Source organism: Pseudophryne corroboree, chromosome 7 (assembly GCF_028390025.1).
Source record: "Pseudophryne corroboree isolate aPseCor3 chromosome 7, aPseCor3.hap2, whole genome shotgun sequence".
Classification (NCBI taxonomy): Eukaryota; Metazoa; Chordata; class Amphibia; order Anura; family Myobatrachidae; genus Pseudophryne; species Pseudophryne corroboree.
The window spans coordinates 501922597-501944044 of record NC_086450.1 but is presented as its reverse complement, the minus strand read 5'-3'; the positions used below and the strand labels follow the sequence as shown (position 1 = coordinate 501944044).

The 21448-nt window shown below is 51.7% G+C and overlaps 1 protein-coding gene and 1 non-coding gene across 2 annotated transcripts; both read right to left on the bottom strand.

Annotated features, from left to right (window-relative positions):
• Positions 1-338: 338 nt before the first annotated feature.
• On the bottom strand, positions 339-19781 carry ALDOA (aldolase, fructose-bisphosphate A). Its single transcript, XM_063935289.1, has 9 exons — positions 19672-19781; positions 5893-6015; positions 4316-4527; positions 4179-4233; positions 2610-2770; positions 1511-1594; positions 1250-1424; positions 962-1161; positions 339-781 (listed from the first exon to the last, which is right to left on the bottom strand). The coding sequence occupies exons 2-9, from the start codon at positions 6002-6004 to the stop codon at positions 686-688; spliced, it is 1095 nt and encodes a 364-aa protein (XP_063791359.1). The 5' UTR covers positions 6005-6015; positions 19672-19781; the 3' UTR covers positions 339-685.
• On the bottom strand, positions 9971-10042 carry TRNAG-UCC (transfer RNA glycine (anticodon UCC)). Its single transcript has one exon. It is a non-coding gene; the product is annotated as a tRNA-Gly (tRNA).
• Positions 19782-21448: the final 1667 nt, after the last annotated feature.

Genomic DNA, 21448 nt, shown 5'->3' with positions numbered 1-21448 from the left:
GGAGCAGCACTAACCTTTTATTATATAGCATAATAATAATAATAATAATAATAATAATAGACAGGGCTGCTATGGAAAGCTAAGCAAGTGATAAGTTCCCCAACAGACTGTCAATCAGCATGGCAGCTCCCACTTGTGTTAATAAATGCAATTATGCAAATCAATGTGCTTTGTGCATAACGATTCTGAATCGTCAATTCATCTCGCCTTTGTAGGAAAATACCAAACTAGTTCCCCCTTCAATGACCACGACACATACTGAATCTCTGCCAGATTCCGGTTACCCAACTACAACTCCCAGCATGCTCCCCCGTAAGAACGGCAGACGTACACGGCGCTGTGATTCATCGATCGGCTTTATTGAGATTTCCTCAGAAGTGACATAAATAGACATGACTCAGAGCTGAGAACAGGGGACAACAGCACATAGATGTTAGCACACACTCACACTCTCATAAGCCGGTCCACTGCACTCACCATCCATACCCTCTGCAGACCCCACAGGAGTCAGCAGAACGGCAACGCCCTGCGGGTCACTAGCTCCGGAAAGGGGAAGATTAACCGTGTTAACGCTCTGCAGGTGGGTGTAGCAGGACGTGGGTCATCGCTCTGCAGAGGGGACCTCACACTACGTATACAGAAGCAGCCGCCAGTGACAACACCAAAGGGATGACGGACTCGTCGTCTAGTAGGCGTGGTTGGACACAAACAGGGACTCTCCGGCTGCGGCTCCTGCCTGTCCAGAGGACACGTATTTGCCCTGGCAAGCCAGGCTGTTGGCCTGAAAACAGAAAAGGACATTTACTCCACATTTCCAAACAGCTTCACATTTTTTGAAACCTACGAAAAATACTAAGATATCTTCAACCATCAATCTCCAACAACTGGAAAGCAACACAAACTGCAACAAATACACCACCTAGTGGTCACAGCCAGTATCGCGACAGCGTCATGAACCTACCAGTGCACGCTTGGTGTACTCCTCTTGAGCATTCTTAACGTTTTCCTTCTTGCCACTCCAGGCTTTGAGAGCAGAGGCCTGCAGGGCACGGCCGTAGGAGAAGGTCAGAGGCCAGGGCTTGTGCAGGGGGCACTTGTTAATGGCATTCAGGTGAACGGTGGCCTCCTCCTCACTCTGTCCTCCAGACAGGAAGGTGATACCTGCATGACGTAGAGACACCATATAGAGTCACCTGCTTTATCCTCACCTCTGATTTGTCAGTCATCTGACCCCTCTAGGCCTCCTTACCAGATACTGCAGGGGGCACGGTGCGTCTCAGGGCAGTGACGGTGGCCATAGCCACCTCCTCTGGAGAGTACTTCTTGGTGCAGGCATGTCCGGGAGTGACCATGTTGGGTTTCAGAAGAGTTCCCTCCAAGTAGACATGGTGGTCGCTGAGAGCCTTGTACACTGCAGCCAGGACCTGAGGGCACAAAAAGGTCATCAGGGTGCGGCACGCAACACGCGACCTCTGGGATGGGACCAGCCGGGCCGGCCAGAGAGACTCACCTTCTCAGTGACATACTGGCACCTCTTCAGGTCGTGCTCACCGTCAGGGAGGACCTCAGGCTCCACAATGGGGACAATGCCGTTCTGTAAGGACAGAAAGTCTAAAGTCATATAAGGAGCGGGCGTTGGGCTGGAGAGCCAGGACACGCACCTAATACTCAGCAACTGGTTACTCCAGCAATCAGGAGCAGCGGGCATCTCTCATTAACCAGAATTATAGCCATGGGGTCGTAGAATACTATTCATTACAGGTTGTATTGTTTCTCCTTCTTTTTCAAAAGTTTAGCCAAAAAGTATAACCCCCACCCAACATCAGTTTAGCCCCTATAATTGTCCCCAAATTGTATGTTGCATGGGGCCAGTGCTGGCTAGGCTGCCCTAGAATTTATACCAGAACACTTGGGCCTAGTAGGATCAAGGCCGCTGCACTGCAGGACTACCCTGACAGAGCCCTGCAGTGTTTAAAGGCCGTACGCGCTAAGAGCAGACTGTCCGGGGTGCAGATGTTCCTTTGACTTCATGCTTGGTTTGTGCTCAGACATGCACTGTCAAGTGTGGGACCTTATACAGACAGGTGTGTGTGTGTGTGTGTGCCTTTCCAAATCATGTCCAATCAACTGAATTTACCATAGGTGGACTCCAATTAAGCTGTAGGAACACCTCAAGGATGATCAGTGGAAACAGGATGCACCTGAGCTCAATCTTGAGCTTCATGGCAAAGGCTGTGAATACTTATGTACATGTGATTTCTTACTTTTTAATTTTTAATAAATTAGCAAAAATCTAAATTGTCATTATGGGGTATTGTGTGTAGAATTTTGATGGAAAAAATTAATTTATTCAATTTTGGAATAATGCTGTAACATAACAAAATGTGGAAAATGTGAAGCGCTGTGATTACTTTCTGGATGCACTATATAGTGACATGGGGGTAGAATAAAACTTTATTAGAGGATTTACTGGTCCACGAGAGCCGTTGTGCGCTATTTCTCAGTCATCGTATATGTGAGGCAACTAACACTAGAAAATCAGTTTACACAAAATCAAATAAAAATAGGTTAATCTACAGAATAAAAAAAACCATGGCAGTGTGCGTTACCTGCTGGCAAATGCTGGCGTAGCGGGCCAGGACATTGGCATTTTCAATGATGGCAAGCCTGGAGGGTGTGTGGTCAGAGATCTTCAGCACGGAGCGCCACTTGGCAAAATCGGCACCGTCCTTCTTGTACTGGGCGCAACGCTCAGACAGACCGTCCAGACCTGGTGATACCACAAACTGCGTCATATACAATTACCAACCCAACTGATGGGACGTAGTCAGCATCCAGACAGCCACAACACCAGACACATTCCACCGGTAAGTATTAGGGTTAGGCTGCCCCCGGGAGGGGTTTAGGGTTAGGCAGTGGGAAGGGGAAGTTAGGCTGCGGGAGGGATGGGTTAGGATAAGGGTTACAATACTTACCAAGATGTGTCGGGGATTATGACAGTTGGAATGCCGCTGACGGTATTTTGAACGTTGGCATCCTGACTGTTGGGATCCCGTACCCGACCCCCCAGATACCCTCCAGCGGGCTCGTCTACATAAGCGCAATATCTGCATGTAACGCCAGCGTTACCATTGGGTAGGGATGGCCATTGGCCATCGATGATTCAAAATCATCGATGGCTTATGGCTGATGTAGAATACTTTTGCCATCGATGGGGGAGAACCAGATGGTTTCCCTCCATCGATGGAAAGGTTTAACCAACTATTCTTTTTTCCTAATGTGGTGTCGAGACACGGAGCATAGCTCCGCCCCCTCCCACCGGCACATGCAAAGTCCCGCCCCTGTATTCTGATTGGCCCATTGGCCAGTCAGTGAAAAAACAGGGAAGACCATTGATAGTGGGAACCATCGATGGTTATCCACAGCATTATTGGCAGCCATTACTGGTTTCTTTCCATGTCGCCATCGATGTTAACCACACCGATGGCCATCCCTACCATTGGGTAAATACTGCGGCCAATAGAACCACTGCTTCTAATATGCGGCACAGAAGCATCATGACACTCTCATGACACTTTTGTGCCTCCGCATGCGGACTTGCATAGGGATCAATAGATCCCGTTCTGGTGCCACACCTGCACAGCGTTCCAAACAAGTATCACGTGAGTGAGCCGGAAGTATTGATGTGAAAGTGGTGAACATAACATACTCGTATAACTTCCGAGACAAGCAGTGACCATTATATGTAATACCGCACCCTCTGCGCCTATTTACCAACACTTCATATGCAAACTTTGTCAGGGAGTAGGTCACCACTGATAACCCACATCAGAGGTTCTCAAACAGTCCTCAAAGCACCCCAATAGTCCAGGGTGTAGGTATATCTATGGTTCAGCACAGACGGTTAAATCTAATTGCCTGAGGGTCTATTTAAGTCACCTGTGACCAAGCATGGCTAAACATTAAACCTGTACTGTTGGGGTGTTTTGAGGACCACGTTTGAGAACATCTGACCCACACTGAGGGTGCCTGTAAAATGGAATACGTAGGCCAATCCCAGCTACATGCTGCTGTCACTGACCAGCCACCTCCTCATTGGCTGATGACATTCCAGCACTGTGACATCACAATCACATTTATACTGCAGTCAGAACCAGGCCACAGCGATAGATCCTTACCCTGTGTGGTGGTCTCGCCATTGGTTCCTGCCAGGGGGACAACACCTTTGTCGACCTAGAGTGAAGAAGGAAAATATCATGAGCGATCGCAATCATGAGCCCTAAAGACCACATACGGCGATAATCCCGCTGCTGACCTTGATGCCAACAATCGCTCCTTTGTCCTTGATGACCTTGGTGAAGGGTGAGCCGTTGTCTGACTTGTGGTACAGAGTCTCGTGGAACAAGATGACGCCACCAATGCAGGGGTTCACTCTCTCGTCCGCGGTGAACAAGAGCTGGCGGTAGAAGCGGCGGTTCTCCTCTGTGTTTTCCACCCCAATGGAGCTCAGACGCTTGGCGATGCTGCCTGTGGGAGGAGCAGAGGGAGGGGCCGGTTACACCTGGCTGTACAGGTGAGTTCCTGACCTGCAGCTGCAATGCATCCTGGTACAGCGCTGATAAAGGACTGAAAGTCTTCTACAATGGAAGCAATCTGCGGCTTCTAAAAGGTATAGCGTAACCGTATATACACTACAGTCCTCAGACTGTGCAAATATCACTCTCAAATTTATTTTCCTTATCTGTCGTGTCCTATAATAATTGAGACTATTTTAGAGTAATTAAGTCCCTTAAATGTAGGCTAAAAAGCAAAATGGGAGTGGTTCGGATTAACTCCAAAACAATAGACTATTTTTTTTATTAAATAATCCCTGTAGAATGCTTCATTTAAAAAAATACTGCAATCTAAAATGTTTATATATATATATATATATATATATATATATATATATATACATCCTTTGTACTTCACAAATATCCCTGTTTTCTGTAGATTGTATGTATGTACTGTGAACTGAGTAATAATAAAATGCTAGGTAAAGACTAGTGAAAGGGAATTCCCAGAATGCACTTGGCTTTCAATATGGCCACCTTCTGTTGGTGGTTGCCATGGTGACCTAAGCAGCAGTGTAAACACTCCGCTGATTAAGCATCAGTGTGTCCGAGGTAACAATGCTTACACTGCATTCCCAGGAACATGGTTGCAGGAGAGAGACACCATCCAGTCACTTCACCGTCCCAAATTACCAGGAGTAGCCCCATGTTGAATGAATTGGCCCTAGATATCGCTGCCCCTGGGTCTGTCCCTATTTTTCGACACTGAACGGCTACACAATCAAATTCTTCTTCACTGTAGATGGATTTCTTACTATCTCTCTCTCTATATCTATCTATACACGCACGCACATTATATATATATATATATATATATTAAAGAAAAATGTAGGTAACGCCACACCAATAATCAGATTCAGTGAGGGTGACATGATGAGGGTTGTCCGTTTCCCCCTCCCCCTGTATTGCTCATTGTCCTACAGGCCTATGTACTAAGCTTCGGAGAGAGATAAAGTGGACGGGGTAAAGTACCTGCCAACCAGCTCTAACGGTCATGTTACAGGCTGTCGCACTTATTTATCAATGGGTGATAAATTTCACTGTGAGTGATAAATTGCACCAGCCAATCAGCTCCTAACTGTCATTTCTCAAACCCAGCTTGTGACATGGAAGTGAGGAGCTGATTGGCTGGTGCAATTTTTCACTCGTTGATAAATAAGGGCATTTGTTTGAAAAATGACAGTTGGGAGCTGATTGGCTGGTACTTTATCGCTCTCTCCAACGCTTAGTAAATATACCCCTAAATTAGACCTATACCGTACGATACGCGGTCACTTACCTGTGGACTCGTCAGCGGCCAGGATCCCCTTCCCTTTAGCCACAATGCGCTGTGCGATGTCATGGAGCTCTTTTTTCTGGTCGGCGGTGAGGGCTGGGTATTCGGTAGGCATGGTGCTATGTTCTGCAAAAAGAGAGAGGCTGGGGTCAGCTAATAATGCAATGAGCACTCTAGACACCGCTTTGCTGTTGCAGCGCATAAAATGCCAGGGCAGGGCGGATTACTGTGACACACCTATATAGCTCTACCGAGCCCTCCTGATAGTACACCGTTAACCCATCCTTTACCAGGCACCCGCTATGCTACCGCAACCCTTTTACTGCGGTGCCCTGCAAGAGACATCACACACGGCCAATGGCATTTCATAACATTTTAGTGTCACAGGCTCCGGCCGCACCAGTAAGTGCCACTAAAAATAAACACAGCCTCCCAATAGAAAAGGGAGAAAAATCAGTGGTGCAGCTGGAGGATGGGAGACAGCGAAGGAGACTTAGAGGTCACAGACACTACTGCTGCCCTCTGGTCATACAGGGAGAGCAGGTACAGCACTGGCTGAGGGGACCGGCACATGGAGGGTTAATGATACAGTATTGCACAGCGTTGTGTCATTCTCTGGGGAAAACGAGTTTCCTCCTCTGTTTTACGGAAATGATGAAGCAAGAAAGAAGAAAAGAAAAAAAGAGGTTGCAGGATCCCTGAGGCCTGTTACGGAAATGCAGCCATATCCAAGTGCAGAGCACACTGCCGCAATGTGACAGCGTCACACTGCATAGCATCTTTAACACCTTCAAGCCCGAGGCCGTAACTAGCAATTGTCTGACATTAACTCCTTGCTGCACATCATCCCTCCAGCCGCAGGCCTGTCCAGCACACGTACTGTATCCCCTCACTGTCTGTGGTCTACACTAACACAATGTATGACAGATCCTGGATTATGGCATTCTCCATGCATTGACCCATTACATGCCAGGTTCTCAGGTAACCCATTCTCTGCCCAGCGGCTCTGTCACTGTCATTCATTCACCATTCTCTATCATCAAAATCAGTAATAATTCAGTCTGTCCATCTCCTGATAACCCAATGGTGGCCAGTATTGGTCCTCAGGACCTCTATCATATTTTCCAGACCATCTGTGACTCCAGAATTTGTCAGGATTTAATGAACCACGTTTTTTTATAATGGGACAGTTTGTAATGAGTACTCCTGTGGCCTGGAAAACATGACCTGTTAGGGGTCATTGAGGACCAAGTTTGGGCACCTCTGTGATAAGCCTGCTCATCCTTTTAATGCATCTCTATCTTCCCATCTTCTCCACTGTACACAATACTCTTCTCTCTCCATCCTCACCATCTAACACCATGCCCTTCCTCACCCTATAACTCCATGCCCTTCCTCACCGTCTATCTCCATGCCCTTCCTCTCCCCATCTATCTCCTTGTCCTTCCTCTCCCCATCCTCACCATCTATCTCCATGCCCTTCCTCTCCCCATCCTCACCATCTATCTCCATGCCCTTCCTCTCCCCATCCTCACCATCTATCTCCATGCCCTTCCTCTCCCCATCCTCACCATCTATCTCCATGCCCTTCCTCTCCCCATCCTCACCATCTATCTCCATACCCTTCCTCTCCCCATCCTCACCATCTATCTCCATGCCCTTCCTCTCCCCATCCTTACCATCTAACGCCATGCCCTTCCCATCCCCTTCCTCTCCCCATCCTCACCATCTAACTTCATGATCTTCCTCTCCCCATCCTCACCATCTAACTTCATGATCTTCCTCTCCCCATCCTCACCATCTAACTTCATGATCTTCCTCTCCCCATCCTCACCATCTAACTTCATGATCTTCCTCTCCCCATCCTCACCATCTAACTTCATGATCTTCCTCTCCCCATCCTCACCATCTAACTTCATGATCTTCCTCACCCCATCCTCACCATCTTTCTCTCCCCATCCTCACACTATAACTCCATGCCTTCCTCGCTCGGTCAATCTTCATCCTCGTCCTCTCTTCCACATCTGTGAGATTTATCATCATTTATCGTTACCGTCCACAACTATTTTACTTCTCTATGGCATTTCAGTTCACCAACCTGCTAACTGTTCCTATATCAGGCATAATTTTCCTCTAACTCCCTACCATCCCCATTCACATCTGGCCACCCTCTCTGCTATCACCATGCCAGCAGCTCTCATCAGGTCTCCCCTCTCTGACCCTCTGACGAGCATTGCAGTACCCTCCCCCCATCTTCTTCCTGCGCATCCATCCAAGGCTCCCAGCTTCTCATCTACCCTAGCGGCCGGCCTCACCACTATATATATATATATATATATATATATATATATCTATATCTATCCCCTCTGCCCCTTTCTTTCTGTATTATATTATTTTCAGAATATTACGTGTCCCTCTCTCCCTCTATATAACAGATTATACATACTTATTTTACAGTTACATAATATGACATATATGATCTCTGCCCCTCCCCCCTACCTGTATATTACACATACAGAGTACATCATCTCTGCCCTGCCCTGTGTGTGTGACCCCCCCCAGCAGCCCGGTCTCCGGTCCAGGGTGGCAGCTCTCCCTCCCCCAGTGACCCCCTCCCCCAGCCAGGTACCCGGAGCTCTCACCTCCTCCCCGGTCTCAGCAATGTGAGAGCCTCAGTGTTCTACTTCAGAACGTCATGTAGCCAGGCAGGGGGCGGGGCCACAGTTAAAGGGACACACACCCCGCAGATTCCCCCATTGTATCTGATGCTGAAGGTCGCCCAGGGTTATAATATAGAGACTGACATGGAGCACAGCTCATTCCCCACCAGGCTTAGCTGTGCATGTTGTGGAACTACAAGTCACAGCATGGCCTGGCCGGGCAGCCTGGGACTGTACTGCCTGTCACATCCTCATACACTCATAGGCCATGATACTGTGCAGCCATCATGTATGATCAGTGCACTGCATGTAACAAATCTCAGGCGCACACATGTGCCAGACCCACATACATGTATGACAGGCGTGTGACGCATGACGCACACATATACCGGCTCCCAGGAAATAAAGTGACCCCGGCCAGACGTGACAGCAGTCACATCCCAGCTCTGATGCAACATGCAGTCATCTCAGCCCATCATCACACCCCCATACCCTTCCTGTGCTGTCACCCTCCTGCAGAGCATCACACCCCTTACCCTTCCTGTGCTCAGTCATCCACCTGCAGAGCATCTCACCCCCTTACCCTTCCTGTGCTGTCACCCTCCTGCAGAGCATCACACTCCCTTACCCTTCTGTGCTGTCACCCTCCTGCAGAGCATCTCACCCCCATACCCTTCCTACACTGTCACCCTCCTGCAGAGCATCTCACCCCCATACCCTTCCTGTGCTGTCACCCTCCTGCAGAGCATCACACCCCCCATACCCTTCCTGTGCTGTCATCCACCTGCCTGCAGAACATCACACCCCCATACCCTTCCTGTGCTGTCATCCACCTGCCTGCAGAGCATCACTCCCATACCCTTCCTGCGCTGTCATCCACCTGCCTGCAGAGCATCTTACCCCCATATCCTGCCTGTGCTCAGTCACCCTCCTGCAGATCATCTCACACCCATATATCCTGCCTGTGCTCAGTCATCCTCCTGCAGATCATCTCACACACCCCATATCCTACCTGTGCTCAGTCACCCTCCTGCAGATCATCTCACACAACCCCATATCCTACCTGCGCTGTCATCCACCTGCAGAGCATCTCACCCCCATATTTTGCCTGGGCTCAGTCACCCTCCTGCAGAGCATCACACCCCCTATATCCTGCCTGGGCTCAGTCACCCTTCTGCAGAGCATCTCACCCCCACGTCCTCTCCCTGCTCAGCCATTCTGCAGAGCATCCCCGCTGCCTCTCCCTGCAGTGCACAGAGCACGCTGCTTCCACCTCCCCCAGTGTAACACTGTAGCACTGGCAGATTAGAAGGTGCCATAAAATGAGGAGTGACAGACAGGACGGGAGTGCAGATGGTGCAGATGGTGCAGACACTGCAGGGCGGCAATGTCACTATTTACCATGCACCAAGAAAAGAGTCTGCGTTGGCCGGGAATCGAACCCGGGTCAACTGCTTGGAAGGCAGCTATGCTCACCACTATACCACCAACGCCGCACACTGCTGCTGCCTGCTGGTGCTGCCTGTATGCTGCCTCTGATCGGCCTGTTACACACAGGGAAACGGGATCCGGTCTTAAGGTCGACAGTAAGTAGGTCGACAGGGACTCTATGTCGACATTACAAAGTGTCGACGTGACAAAAGGTCGACATGAGTTTTCACTTTTTTTTTCTTTTCCTTTTTTTAACCTTTTTCATACTTTACGATCCACGTGGACTACAATTGGGAACGGTAACCTTGCCTGAGCCATGCGAGGGGACACGGTGCACTAATTGGGGTTCCCGTTCACTGTACGAAGAAAACGACACCAAAGACACTGTCGACCTAAGTCTGGCCAGAGTATGGGGCTATTTATTAAAGGGTGACATTGCTTATCTCCTGCCCCCCGACACCGCCCTCTTCTCAATGTGCTGAAATATCTATTGTGATCACCGGGGTCATTCATACGGAAACGCTCAGCAGCACAGAGCGAACGCACAACGGAGCACGGGCGCAGCGCTGGCGCAAACAACCGTCAGACTGGGCACCTGATCGCTTGGGGAGGGAGAATCACCCGTAGAACCAGGACACCGCCCCCCCGCAGAGGAGTCTGTGTAACTATTCACCATCAGGAGGAGACCATTCATGACCATGAATGGTCAATGGCCACCTCTAGCTCAGGGGGCGGGGCCGGACGTACAGAAACCGCGTGCAGGATATTTACTAGGTATGGCCATCGGTCTGGTTGCCATCGAAGTTACCGTCGTACTGTTACAGTGCTAGCAAAACACTTGTAATTAGCTCCAGTGGCTATGAGGCCTAGGTCAGAGGACACCCGTGGGGGCCTGCTGGGACTTATGGTTCCATATTAGCTAACGACTACTTATAGGGATAGCTTCATTTTCATGGCAGGAATTGTTGCTGGCCGCACGCAGAATAAGAACAGAATAGCGCAATGTCCCTGATATCAGCAACAAAGGGGGGGGGGGGGGGTGATTATCCCTAGGACAGGGGACATTAATGTGACAGGGTCAGCAGGCGGAAAGGAATGGCGCGGTGACTGGCAGAGAGGTGAGTTATACATAAGTGCCCAGGTCAGAGGATCATGTGACTGCAGCTGCTGAAAGCGAGCCTCAATCTGCAGGCCCCAGAAATAGCCGTGACCTTTACAGAGCGCGACAGCTGTCTGCAGGGGTCAGCCGGGTTGGAGGTGTGAAAGGCCCCTGCCTGGCAATGTCTTCCAGCGAGGGTGGAGGACACACTGCATCCTCTGAGCTGCGCCCCCTGGACATCGAAGTGTTAAGGCGAGGGGGTAATTCTACTTAAGTGCACTTTACAAAACTGGAGGTATTGGCCCTAGCAACCAATCAGATTCTAGCTATCATTTTCTCGAATGTACCAGACAAATGATAGCCGTAAACTGATTGGTTGCTATGGGCAACATCTCCACCTTTGTAAAAGTGCACTTTACTAAAAATACCCCGAGGTCTTTACAAGGAATATGTCCTCCAGCCACGTCTCTTATCAAATAAGGGGCTATGGCGGTGCAGCGTGAGTGTGTGTGAGGGGTTATGGCGGTGCTCGTGAGTGTGTGTGAGGGGCTATTGTGGTGCAGTGTGAGTGTGTGTGAGGGGCTATGGCGGTGCAGTGTGAGTGTGTGTGAGGGGCTATAGCGGTGCAGCGTGTGTGTGAGGGGCTATGGCGGTGCAATGTGAGTGTGTGTGAGGGGCTATGGCGGTGCAGTGTGAGTGTGTGTGAGGGGCTATGGTGGGTCAGCATGAGGGTGTGTGAGGGGCTATGGCGGTGCAATGTGTGTGTGAGGGGCTATGGCGGTGCAGTGTGAGTGTGTGTGAGGGGCTATTGTGGTGCAGTGTGAGTGTGTGTGAGGGCTATGGCGGTGCAGTGTGAGTGTGTGTGAGGGGCTATGACGGTGCAGCATGTGTGTGAGGGGCTATAGCGGTGCAGTGTGAGTGTGTGTGAGGGGCTATAGCGGTGCAGCGTGTGTGTGAGGGGCTATGGCGGTGCAATGTGAGTGTGTGTGAGGGGCTATGGCGGTGCAGTGTGAGTGTGTGTGAGGGGCTATGGCGGTGCAATGTGTGTGTGAGGGGCTATGGCGGTGCAGTGTGAGTGTGTGTGAGGGGCTATTGTGGTGCAGTGTGAGTGTGTGTGAGGGCTATGGCGGTGCAGTGTGAGTGTGTGTGAGGGGCTATGACGGTGCAGCATGTGTGTGAGGGGCTATAGCGGTGCAGTGTGAGTGTGTTTGAGGGGCTATGGCGGTGCAGTGTGTGTGAGGGGCTATAGCGGTGCAGTGTCAGTGTGTGTGAGAGGCTATGGCGATGCAGTGTGAGTGTGTGTGAGGGGCTATGGTGGTGCAGTGTGTGTATGAGGGGCTATGGCGGTGCAGTGTGAGTGTGTGTGAGGGGCTATGGTGGTGCAGCATGAGGGTGTGTGATGGGCTATGGCGGTGCAGTGTGAGTGTGTGTGAGGGGCTATGGCGGTGCAGCATGAGGGTGTGTGAGGGGCTATGGCGGTGCAGTGTGAGTGTGTGTGAGGGGCTATTGTGGTGCAGTGTGAGTGTGTGTGAGGGGCTATGGCGGTGCAGCATGTGTGTGAGGGGCTGTGGCGGTGCAGTGTGAGTGTGTGTGAGGGGCTATTGTGGTGCAGTGTGAGTGTGTGTGAGGGGCTATGGCGGTGCAGTGTGAGTGTGTGTGAGGGGCTATGGCGGTGCAGTGTGAGTGTGTGTGAGGGGCTATGGCAGTGCAGTGTGAGTGTGTGTGAGGGGCTATGGCGGTACAGCATGTGTGTGAGGGGCTATTGTGGTGCAGTGTGAGTGTGTGTGAGGGGCTATGGCGGTGCAGTGTGAGTGTGTGTGAGGGGCTATGGCGGTGCAGTGTGAGTGTGTGTGAGGGGCTATGGCGGTGCAGCATGAGGGTGTGTGAGGGGCTATGGCGGTGCAGTGTGAGTGTGTGTGAGGGGCTATTGTGGTGCAGTGTGAGTGTGTGTGAGGGCTATGGCGGTGCAGTGTGAGTGTGTGTGAGGGGCTATGACGGTGCAGCATGTGTGTGAGGGGCTATAGCGGTGCAGTGTGAGTGTGTGTGAGGGGCTATAGCGGTGCAGCGTGTGTGTGAGGGGCTATGGCGGTGCAATGTGAGTGTGTGTGAGGGGCTATGGCGGTGCAGTGTGAGTGTGAGGGGCTATTGTGGTGCAGTGTGAGTGTGTATGAGGGGCTATGGCGGTGCAGTGTGAGTGTGTGTGAGGGGCTATGGCGGTGCAGTGTGAGTGTGTGTGAGGGGCTATGGCGGTGCAGTGTGAGTGTGTGTGAGGGGCTATGGCGGTGCAGTGCGAGTGTGTGTGAGGGGCTATGGCGGTGCAGTGTGAGTGTGTGTGAGGGGCTATGGTGGTGCAGTGTGAGTGTGTGTGAGGGGCTATGGCAGTGCAGTGTGAGTGTATGTGAGGGGCTAATGCGGTGCAGTGTGAGTGTGTGTGAGGAGCTATGGCAGTGCAGTGTGAGTGTGTGTGAGGGGCTATGGCAGTGCACGTGAGTGTGTGTGAGGGGGTATGGCGCTGCAGCATGTGTGTAAGGGGCTATGCCTGTGCAGCATGTGTGTGAGGGGTTATGACGGTGCAGCATATGTGTGAGGAGCTATGGCGGTACAGTGTGAGTGTGTGTGAGGGGCTATGGCAGTGCAGTGTGAGTGTGTGTGAGGGGCTATGACGATGCAGCATGTGTGTGAGGGGCTATGACGGTGTAGCATATGTGTGAGGAGCTATGGCGGTACAGTTTGAGTATGTGTGAGGGGCTATGGCAGTGCAGTGTGAGTGTGTGTGAGGGGCTATGACGATGCAGCATATGTGTGAGGGGCTATGACGGTACAGTGTGAGTGTGTGTGAGGGGCTATGGCAGTGCAGTGTGAGTGTGTGTGAGGGGCTATGACGATGCAGCATATGTGTGAGGGGCTATGACGGTACAGTGTGAGTGTGTGTGAGGGGCTATGGCAGTGCAGTGTGAGTGTGTGTGAGGGGCTATGACGGTGCAGCATATGTGTGAGGAGCTATGGCGGTACAGTTTGAGTATGTGTGAGGGGCTATGGCAGTGCAGTGTGAGTGTGTGTGAGGGGCTAATGCGGTGCAGTGTGAGTGTGTGTGAGGAGCTATGGCAGTGCAGTGTGAGTGTGTGTGAGGGGCTATGGCAGTGCAGTGTGAGTGTGTGTGAGGGGCTATGGTAGTGCACGTGAGTGTGTGTGTGAGGGGCTATGACGATGCAGCATATGTGTGAGGGGCTATGGCAGTGCAGTGTGAGTGTGTGTGAGGGGCTATGACGGTGCAGCATATGTGTGAGGAGCTATGGCGGTACAGTTTGAGTATGTGTGAGGGGCTATGGCAGTGCAGTGTGAGTGTGTGTGAGGGGCTATGGCAGTGCAGTGTGAGTGTGTCTGAGGGGCTAATGCGGTGCAGTGTGAGTGTGTGTGAGGAGCTATGGCAGTGCAGTGTGAGTGTGTGTGAGGGGCTATGGCAGTGCAGTGTGAGTGTGTGTGAGGGGCTATGGCAGTGCACGTGAGTGTGTGTGTGAGGGGCTATGACGATGCAGCATATGTGTGAGGGGCTGTGGCAGTGCAGCATATGTGTGAGGAGCTATGGCGGTACAGTGTGAGTGTGTGTGAGGGGCTATGGCGGTGCAGCATGTGTGTGAGGGGCTATGGCAGTGCAGTGTGAGTGTGTGTGAGGGGCAATGACGATGCAGCATATGTGTGAGGGGCTATGGCGGTGCAGCATGTGTGTGAGGGGCTGTGGTGGTATAGTGTGAGTGTGTGTGAGGGGCTATGGCAGTGCACGTGAGTGTGTGTGAGGGGGTATGGCGCTGCAGCATGTGTGTAAGGGGCTATGCCTGTGCAGCATGTGTGTGAGGGGTTATGACGGTGCAGCATATGTGTGAGGAGCTATGGCGGTACAGTGTGAGTGTGTGTGAGGGGCTATGGCAGTGCAGTGTGAGTGTGTGTGAGGGGCTATGACGATGCAGCATATGTGTGAGGGGCTATGGCGGTGCAGCATGTGTGTGAGGGGCTGTGGTGGTATAGTGTGAGTGTGTGTTGGGTGACGTGGGTGTAGGCCAGCAGAATGGGCCCTGAGGGGATTTGGGCAGGAACAATAGGATCAGTCTGGGCACGTCTGTGTGATGGGATTAGAGGCAGTGTGTGGAATCTGCTGGAGTCAGCGGGATCCTGTGAGGCGGTGGGATAATACAGACAGAGGAGTGAGTCCATGCTATAACACCAACATATCATGTCTCCACATACACTCCTCCAGCGTATCCCCCTCAGCAGTGAACAGGTTACAGCAGGGCCTGTGGGCCTGCCAGGTCATTACTGTGGAGCTGTGAATGGTCACCAGGCGCCGTGTGACTGAGCTCACGTACAACACGCACACAGGGGGAGAGCCAGGATGACACATGCATCCCCCAGCACAGGAAAAGGAGACATTCTGCAGCCATTACAGGCCGTGCCTAATACCCAGGATGGAGGTAGCCAGCCTAGCCTGGCACTGCCAGCTCCAGGCCTCACCCAGGGTAAACACACACAGTATGACAATGGGGAGCACTTAGTATTCACTCCCTACCATCAGCCTACTGCCAGCTTCCCCTCTCATTGCTTAACCCTTTGGCAGCCAGGTTGTCCCTTAAGAATTGGGAATTAGGCACTTATTTACCAACACATATAAACTCCTGGCCCCAGCAGCCAATAGGACGCTAAGAATTGGCATTCGGTGGTAAATATGTAAGCGATAGACTCCTGGCAGAGGTGAGACTTTTACATCATACTGTGGACATATAGGCAGCAGAATAGTGAATGAATTAATCCGCCATGACAGGGGTAGGTAATCTGTGGGGGATCCGGTCAGGATCAACTGGTGAGAGGTAAACAGCTAAACTGCACGGGAGGAGGGGAGGAGGTTTAAGCTGCGGGGGGAGACAGGGTTAGGCTGCGCAGAGGGACAGTTAGGGTTAGTATGCAGTGGAGGGGGGGGGGGGTTAGGGTCAGACTGTGGGGGGAGGGGTTAGGATTTGGCTGCAGGAGGTGAGGGTTAGGGTTAGACTGCGGGTGGGGAATTTAGGGTTAGGCTGCGGAGGAAAGGGTTAGGCTGCGGGGATGGAGGGTTAGGGTTAGGCTGCGGGGAGGGAGGGTTAGGGTTAGGCTGCGGGGAGGGAGGGTTAGGGTTAGGCTGCGGGGGAGGGAGGGTTAGGCTGCGCAGAGGGACAGTTAGGGTTAGTCTGCAGTGGAGGGGGGGGGTTAGGGTCAGACTGTGGGGGGAGGGGTTAGGATTTGGCTGCAGGAGGTTAGGGTTAGACTGCGGTTGGGGAATTTAGGGTTAGGCTGCGGAGGAAAGGGTTAGGCTGCAGGAGGATGACGACTTACGGTTAGGCTGCGGGGATGCAGGGTTAGGGTTAGGCTGCGGGGGAGGGAGGGTTAGGCTGCGGATAAGGAGGGTTAGGGAGGTTAGGGATTAGGGGTAGCATACTTACCTAGCAGGCGTTGGGATCCTGAGCGTCGGGATGCTGCTGCGGTATTCTGACTGGCGGCATCCCAAGCGCCGGGATCCTGATACCATTCCGTCTGTGGCACTCCAGCTGCTGTGGAACTAGACATCCCAGCATGACACAGTTTTGGGTGTAGTTCCAGAGCAGCCGTCGTGCTACACTATATTCTAGTGCTCAGGGCAGCAGCAGGAAACCTATATACTGTATAGGTTTATAATCCGATCCCCTTACACCAGGTCACTCATGGATTACACAGGTTCCATGGCTGGCTGACTTCAAGTTCAAGCCAGAATTTCACCTGGTTTCAATCAGCCACATGTAAACCCATGAGCGTCCCGGCTTATAGGGACAGTACGGTCAGCTTCCTCCACACAGGACAACCACACTGATAGAGATTGTGTATCAGCTGCTGCATAATAATAGTGTGATATACTGTATCTATACTCTGTATCTGTATACTGTATCCATGTTCTGTGCCACTACTACAACTGTATGATCACAATGTATACACACGGCACACTGTCACCCTGTAATGATGTAATAGTGGTTCTGCTATAGGGCAGGATGTCATTTCATCATATACAGAATAACGCCATACTATTGCACTGTCAGATGTAGGCAGTGCAGCAAGCAATTAGTAAGTAGCTTTGCTCAGTCTAGTGCACAGTTTCCCAAACTGCTATTAGTCCAGGTTTAAGGCCCCCGCGCATTTACCCGTGTTTTAAGGAGCTAGTGGAAAAGGGGTATTACTGTTCCCTGCAGCCTAACCCTAATCCTCCTCAGGGGTGCCTAAACCTACACCATACTTGCCTACTCTCCCGGAATGGCCGGGAGGCTCCCGAAAATCGGGTGACCCTCACGGCCCCCCGGAAGTGCAGGCAAGTCTCCCGATTTACGGGGTCCCCCCTGCCCGTCCGCCCACTTAGTGTGTAAAGTGGGCGGTCCGGGCAGTCGATGACGCGATTCCTGCTGAATCGTGTTATCATAGCCACGCCCCCTGCAGTGTAATGCCGGTGATCGCGGCATTACAGAGCAGGGGCGTGGCTTAAAGGAGGTGTCACTGTGACCCCGCCATTGCTCCGCCCCCGTCCCGACCTTGCTCCGCCCCTGTCCCGCCTCCGGCCACCCCCTCCTTTACAGCACAGCCTCCCCTGCCCGCCCTCTGAGCCGACCTGGCTGCTCTCTCCCGCAGAGAGCAGCCAGAATATCGGTAAGTATGACCTACACCCCTCCTCCCCTCCCTGCAGCCTAAACATAACCTTCCCTTCCCCGCTGCCTAACCCTAACCCTCCCCGGTGGTGCCTATACCAGACTCCCCCCCCCCCCCCCCCCCATTTTCCCCTCCGCGCAGCCTACCGGGGTGCCTAAACCCCCCCACAGGGTTGCCTAACCCTAACCCTACACCCCCACCTGCAGCCTAGCCCTGACCCTCCTTTCCCTGCAGCCTAACCCTAACCCTCCCCATGTGTCCAAACTCATATCCGATTTGCAGCGCATGTTCTCCCTTGTTATCTGTTGTACAATCAGTTCTCTATACTAACAGTTACACCCACGTCTCAGGCTGCTGATAACAGGGGTAGTGTAGCCAGTCTCATGGAGTACCAACCTGTACAGATGGCCAGCGGGCATACCCGCACACCTGTTTTCTACGTGCAATCACCTGGGCTGACTTCTTACCGGGCTTAAGAGAACTTTTTTCATTAACGTCCGTTAATAAATTCAACCCAGGTCATTGCAACTGGAAAACTTGTGTTAAAAGCTGGAATAAAGTCTCTCCCCTGACCAGATTTATCAAGCCTTGGAGAGTGATATATGGCATGGTGATAAAGTACCAGCTAATCAGCTCCTAACTGCCATGTTACAGGCTGTGTTTGAGAAATGGCAGTCAGGAGCTGATTGGCTGATACTTTATCACGGTGCTTGATAAATCTGGGCCAGGTGTGAGAAGGAATTCAGTATTATTATCCAGAACTTATTGCACTATGGGGGGAATTCAGTTTAATGTGACGGAGGTGCAGTGCCTTTGTCACCTGTCAGCCAGTAACATCGCTAATCCCCCCTCCCCAGCTTCCCATACAGGTAAGTGTGTGTGTGTGGGGGGGGGGGGGGGATTAAATGCACCCATAGTTCCCTATTGCCTTAACATATAACCCTCCCTGAACACTTTCTCCATCAACTACTTCAGGTAAGAACTCCGTGTGTACACTGCAATCACTGACCATGTGTACGTGACTGTGCGGCTGAGTCACCAGATCATCAGTGTATTCCCAGACACGCAGAAAATGCACACGCTGCATGACTGCGCTGCCATCGGGTCACACGTATGTTGCGTGTCTGCACTGTAGTAGCTGCAGACACACATAGCATGTGTGTGAACTAATTGCGGCACAGTCATGTAGTATGTGTGTTTCATGTTTCCTGACTTACATGTATAACATACACACATCATGCTGCACTGCAGGTGGGGCAGATATAAAAGGTACAGACAGATTTACATATGAGTGTCCACACTCAAATCAAAATTGCAGCGTAAGAATAAAACATTTGTGGGCTACATGCAGAAACAGATGGTATTTACCCTGCATGCAAATAATAAATGTATTGGCACGGCTTCCAGGGCAGCGTGGGTTGTATAGGTGTAGAATCAGCCCCTCCGTCACTTGCCCAGCACCTTCTCACATGTCCCACAAATGTAACTTTGGGGCAGATGTATTAAGCCTGAAGAAGGGATAAGCGCAAGGTGATAACGCACCAGCCAATCAGCTCCTAACTGTCATTTTTCAAATCTGTAATGACTGGCTGGTGCGTTATCAGCTTGCATTTATCACTGCTTTACCCCTTCTTCAGGCTTAATACATCTGCCCCAGAGTAAGATCCCTCTCTACATTTCCTTCCCTCCTGTGTAATGTCCTATTCCCATGGCTTTAGTATATCTCCCAGACACAGTGTACTCAGCCCTCAGCAGCCGCATAGTTTGGCTGCTAATACAGTAAAGCAATTGTATTTCAGGCCTCGGAATGCCAATAACAAACGCAGGACAATTCCGGAAGAGGTAGTAAAGAACTGAGCGTGTGATTCCCCTCAGCACGGAGTACCCCCTTTTGTTCCTTACCTGGGTGCTCTGGTATAGGCAGGTGGGTTAGTCGGTGACTCAGCTCTGAGTGCCCTGCCTCTCTCCTCCGGGTGGCTTATAAAGCCGGCTGCTGTGGCATATAGCGTTTGTCTCTGACCTTCAGGAAGAACCCCTGACCTTTCCCACCCGTTCAAAAATAGCATCCCTGTCCTCGGTATGTGTAACTGGAGAGAGGGTGACATTCACAGGACACGCCGGCAAACTGGCCATGGTGAAGCTGTTCCCGGTATAACCCCGCAGACCATTGCGTCTTTAACCCCTTTGTGGCTGGGCCATCTGTCCTGAGGCAATCGCAGCAACTTTTATATAAGACGCTGGTTGGGCCGTTACACTTCTGCGTGCAGACTGCCTGTGTCCCCTGACTAACGTCTCTGCAGACTTGCAGAGCGTTCTGCTGTTCCACAAACCTCATGGCTTGCAGATCATCTCACTGACTGCAGAACCCACTGAACTGTGTACATGTAGGCAGCTTAGAGATACATCTATGCAAACATATGCTATAGGGAAGTATTTGTGAAGCCCCGATGATCGCTTTCCCTGGCTACATCCTAATTAGCCGCCGGGACAACGCAGGGAAATCACTAATTTCTCTCATTGTCCCTGTATGTTTGCAATTTGACGCGACCTCATAGCCTGAAGGTTTGGGTAGGAATGGTCGACAGTCGACGGTATTCATCATGCGTATATGTCAACATGATGAACTGTCAACAAACATTCCTTTCCCTTGTGGTCTAACGGTGTCCCGGTGGTCATGTGAGTATCAGTTCTGGTGCAGGCGTCTGAGGAGTCGCGTTCCGGTAAAGGGATGTAGTTATGTGACCGGCGGACAGGGGGGCGCCGGTCACATTACCTACCCCTACATCCCGCCCCCTCACAATCCCGGCGGTCGGCATGCCGAACAACAGGGACTATTCCATACTTGCCTACCTGCCCCTCTCCATGAGGGAGAAAATGCTCTGTTCCTGGACTTTCCTGGTAATGTATGATTGCCATCACCTGTGGTGAAACACCTTTCTTATCAATAAACTAGCTCACCACAGGTGATGGCAATCATACATTACCAGGAAAGTCCAGGAACAGAGCATTTTCTCCCTCGGAGAGGGTCAGGTAGGCAACTATGGACTATTCCCACTAGTGGTAAGTAGTACTACTCCGACCCTAACCCTCCCCCAAGTGCCTAACCCCTAATCTCCCCTCATCCCCCCTCCACAGCCTAACTCTGACCCTCTCAGCAGTGTCTAACCCCTAACTACCCCTCCTCTACCACCCCACCCCCCGCAGCCTAACCCTGACCCTCCCCCAAGTGCCTAACCCCTAATCTCCCCTCATCCCCCCTCCACAGCCTAACTCTGACCCTCTCAGCAGTGTCTAACCCCTAACTACCCCTCCTCTACCACCCCCCCCCCCCCGCAGCCTAACCCTGACCCTAACCCTCCCCCAAGTGCCTAACCCCTAATCTCCCCTCACCCCCCCTCCACAGCCTAACTCTGACCCTCTCAGCAGTGTCTAACCCCTAACTACCCCTCCTCTACAACCCCCCGCAGCCTAACCCTGACCCTTCCCCAGGTGCCTAACCCCTAATCTCCCCTCCCCTCCACAGCCTAACTCTGACCCTCTCGGCAGTGTCTAACCCCTAACTACCCCTCCTCTCCCCCACCCGCAGCCTAACCCTGACCCTCCCCTCCTCTCCCACCCCCCACAGCCTATCCCTGACCCTCCCCCGAGTGCCTAACCCAACCTCCCGTCCTCTCCCACC

What these genes read in the sequence shown, in the direction of transcription:
- ALDOA (XM_063935289.1), bottom strand. Translation starts at nt 6,004, where the DNA reads ATGCCTACCGAATACCCAGCCCTCACCGCCGACCAGAAAAAAGAGCTC. An exon ending in GAGCGATTGTTGGCATCAAG is followed by an intron (nt 4,234 to 4,315) that starts GTCAGCAGCGGG and finishes TCTTCACTCTAG; the next exon opens with GTCGACAAAGGTGTTGTCCC. An exon ending in TGGCGAGACCACCACACAGG is followed by an intron (nt 2,771 to 4,178) that starts GTAAGGATCTAT and finishes TGGTATCACCAG; the next exon opens with GTCTGGACGGTCTGTCTGAG.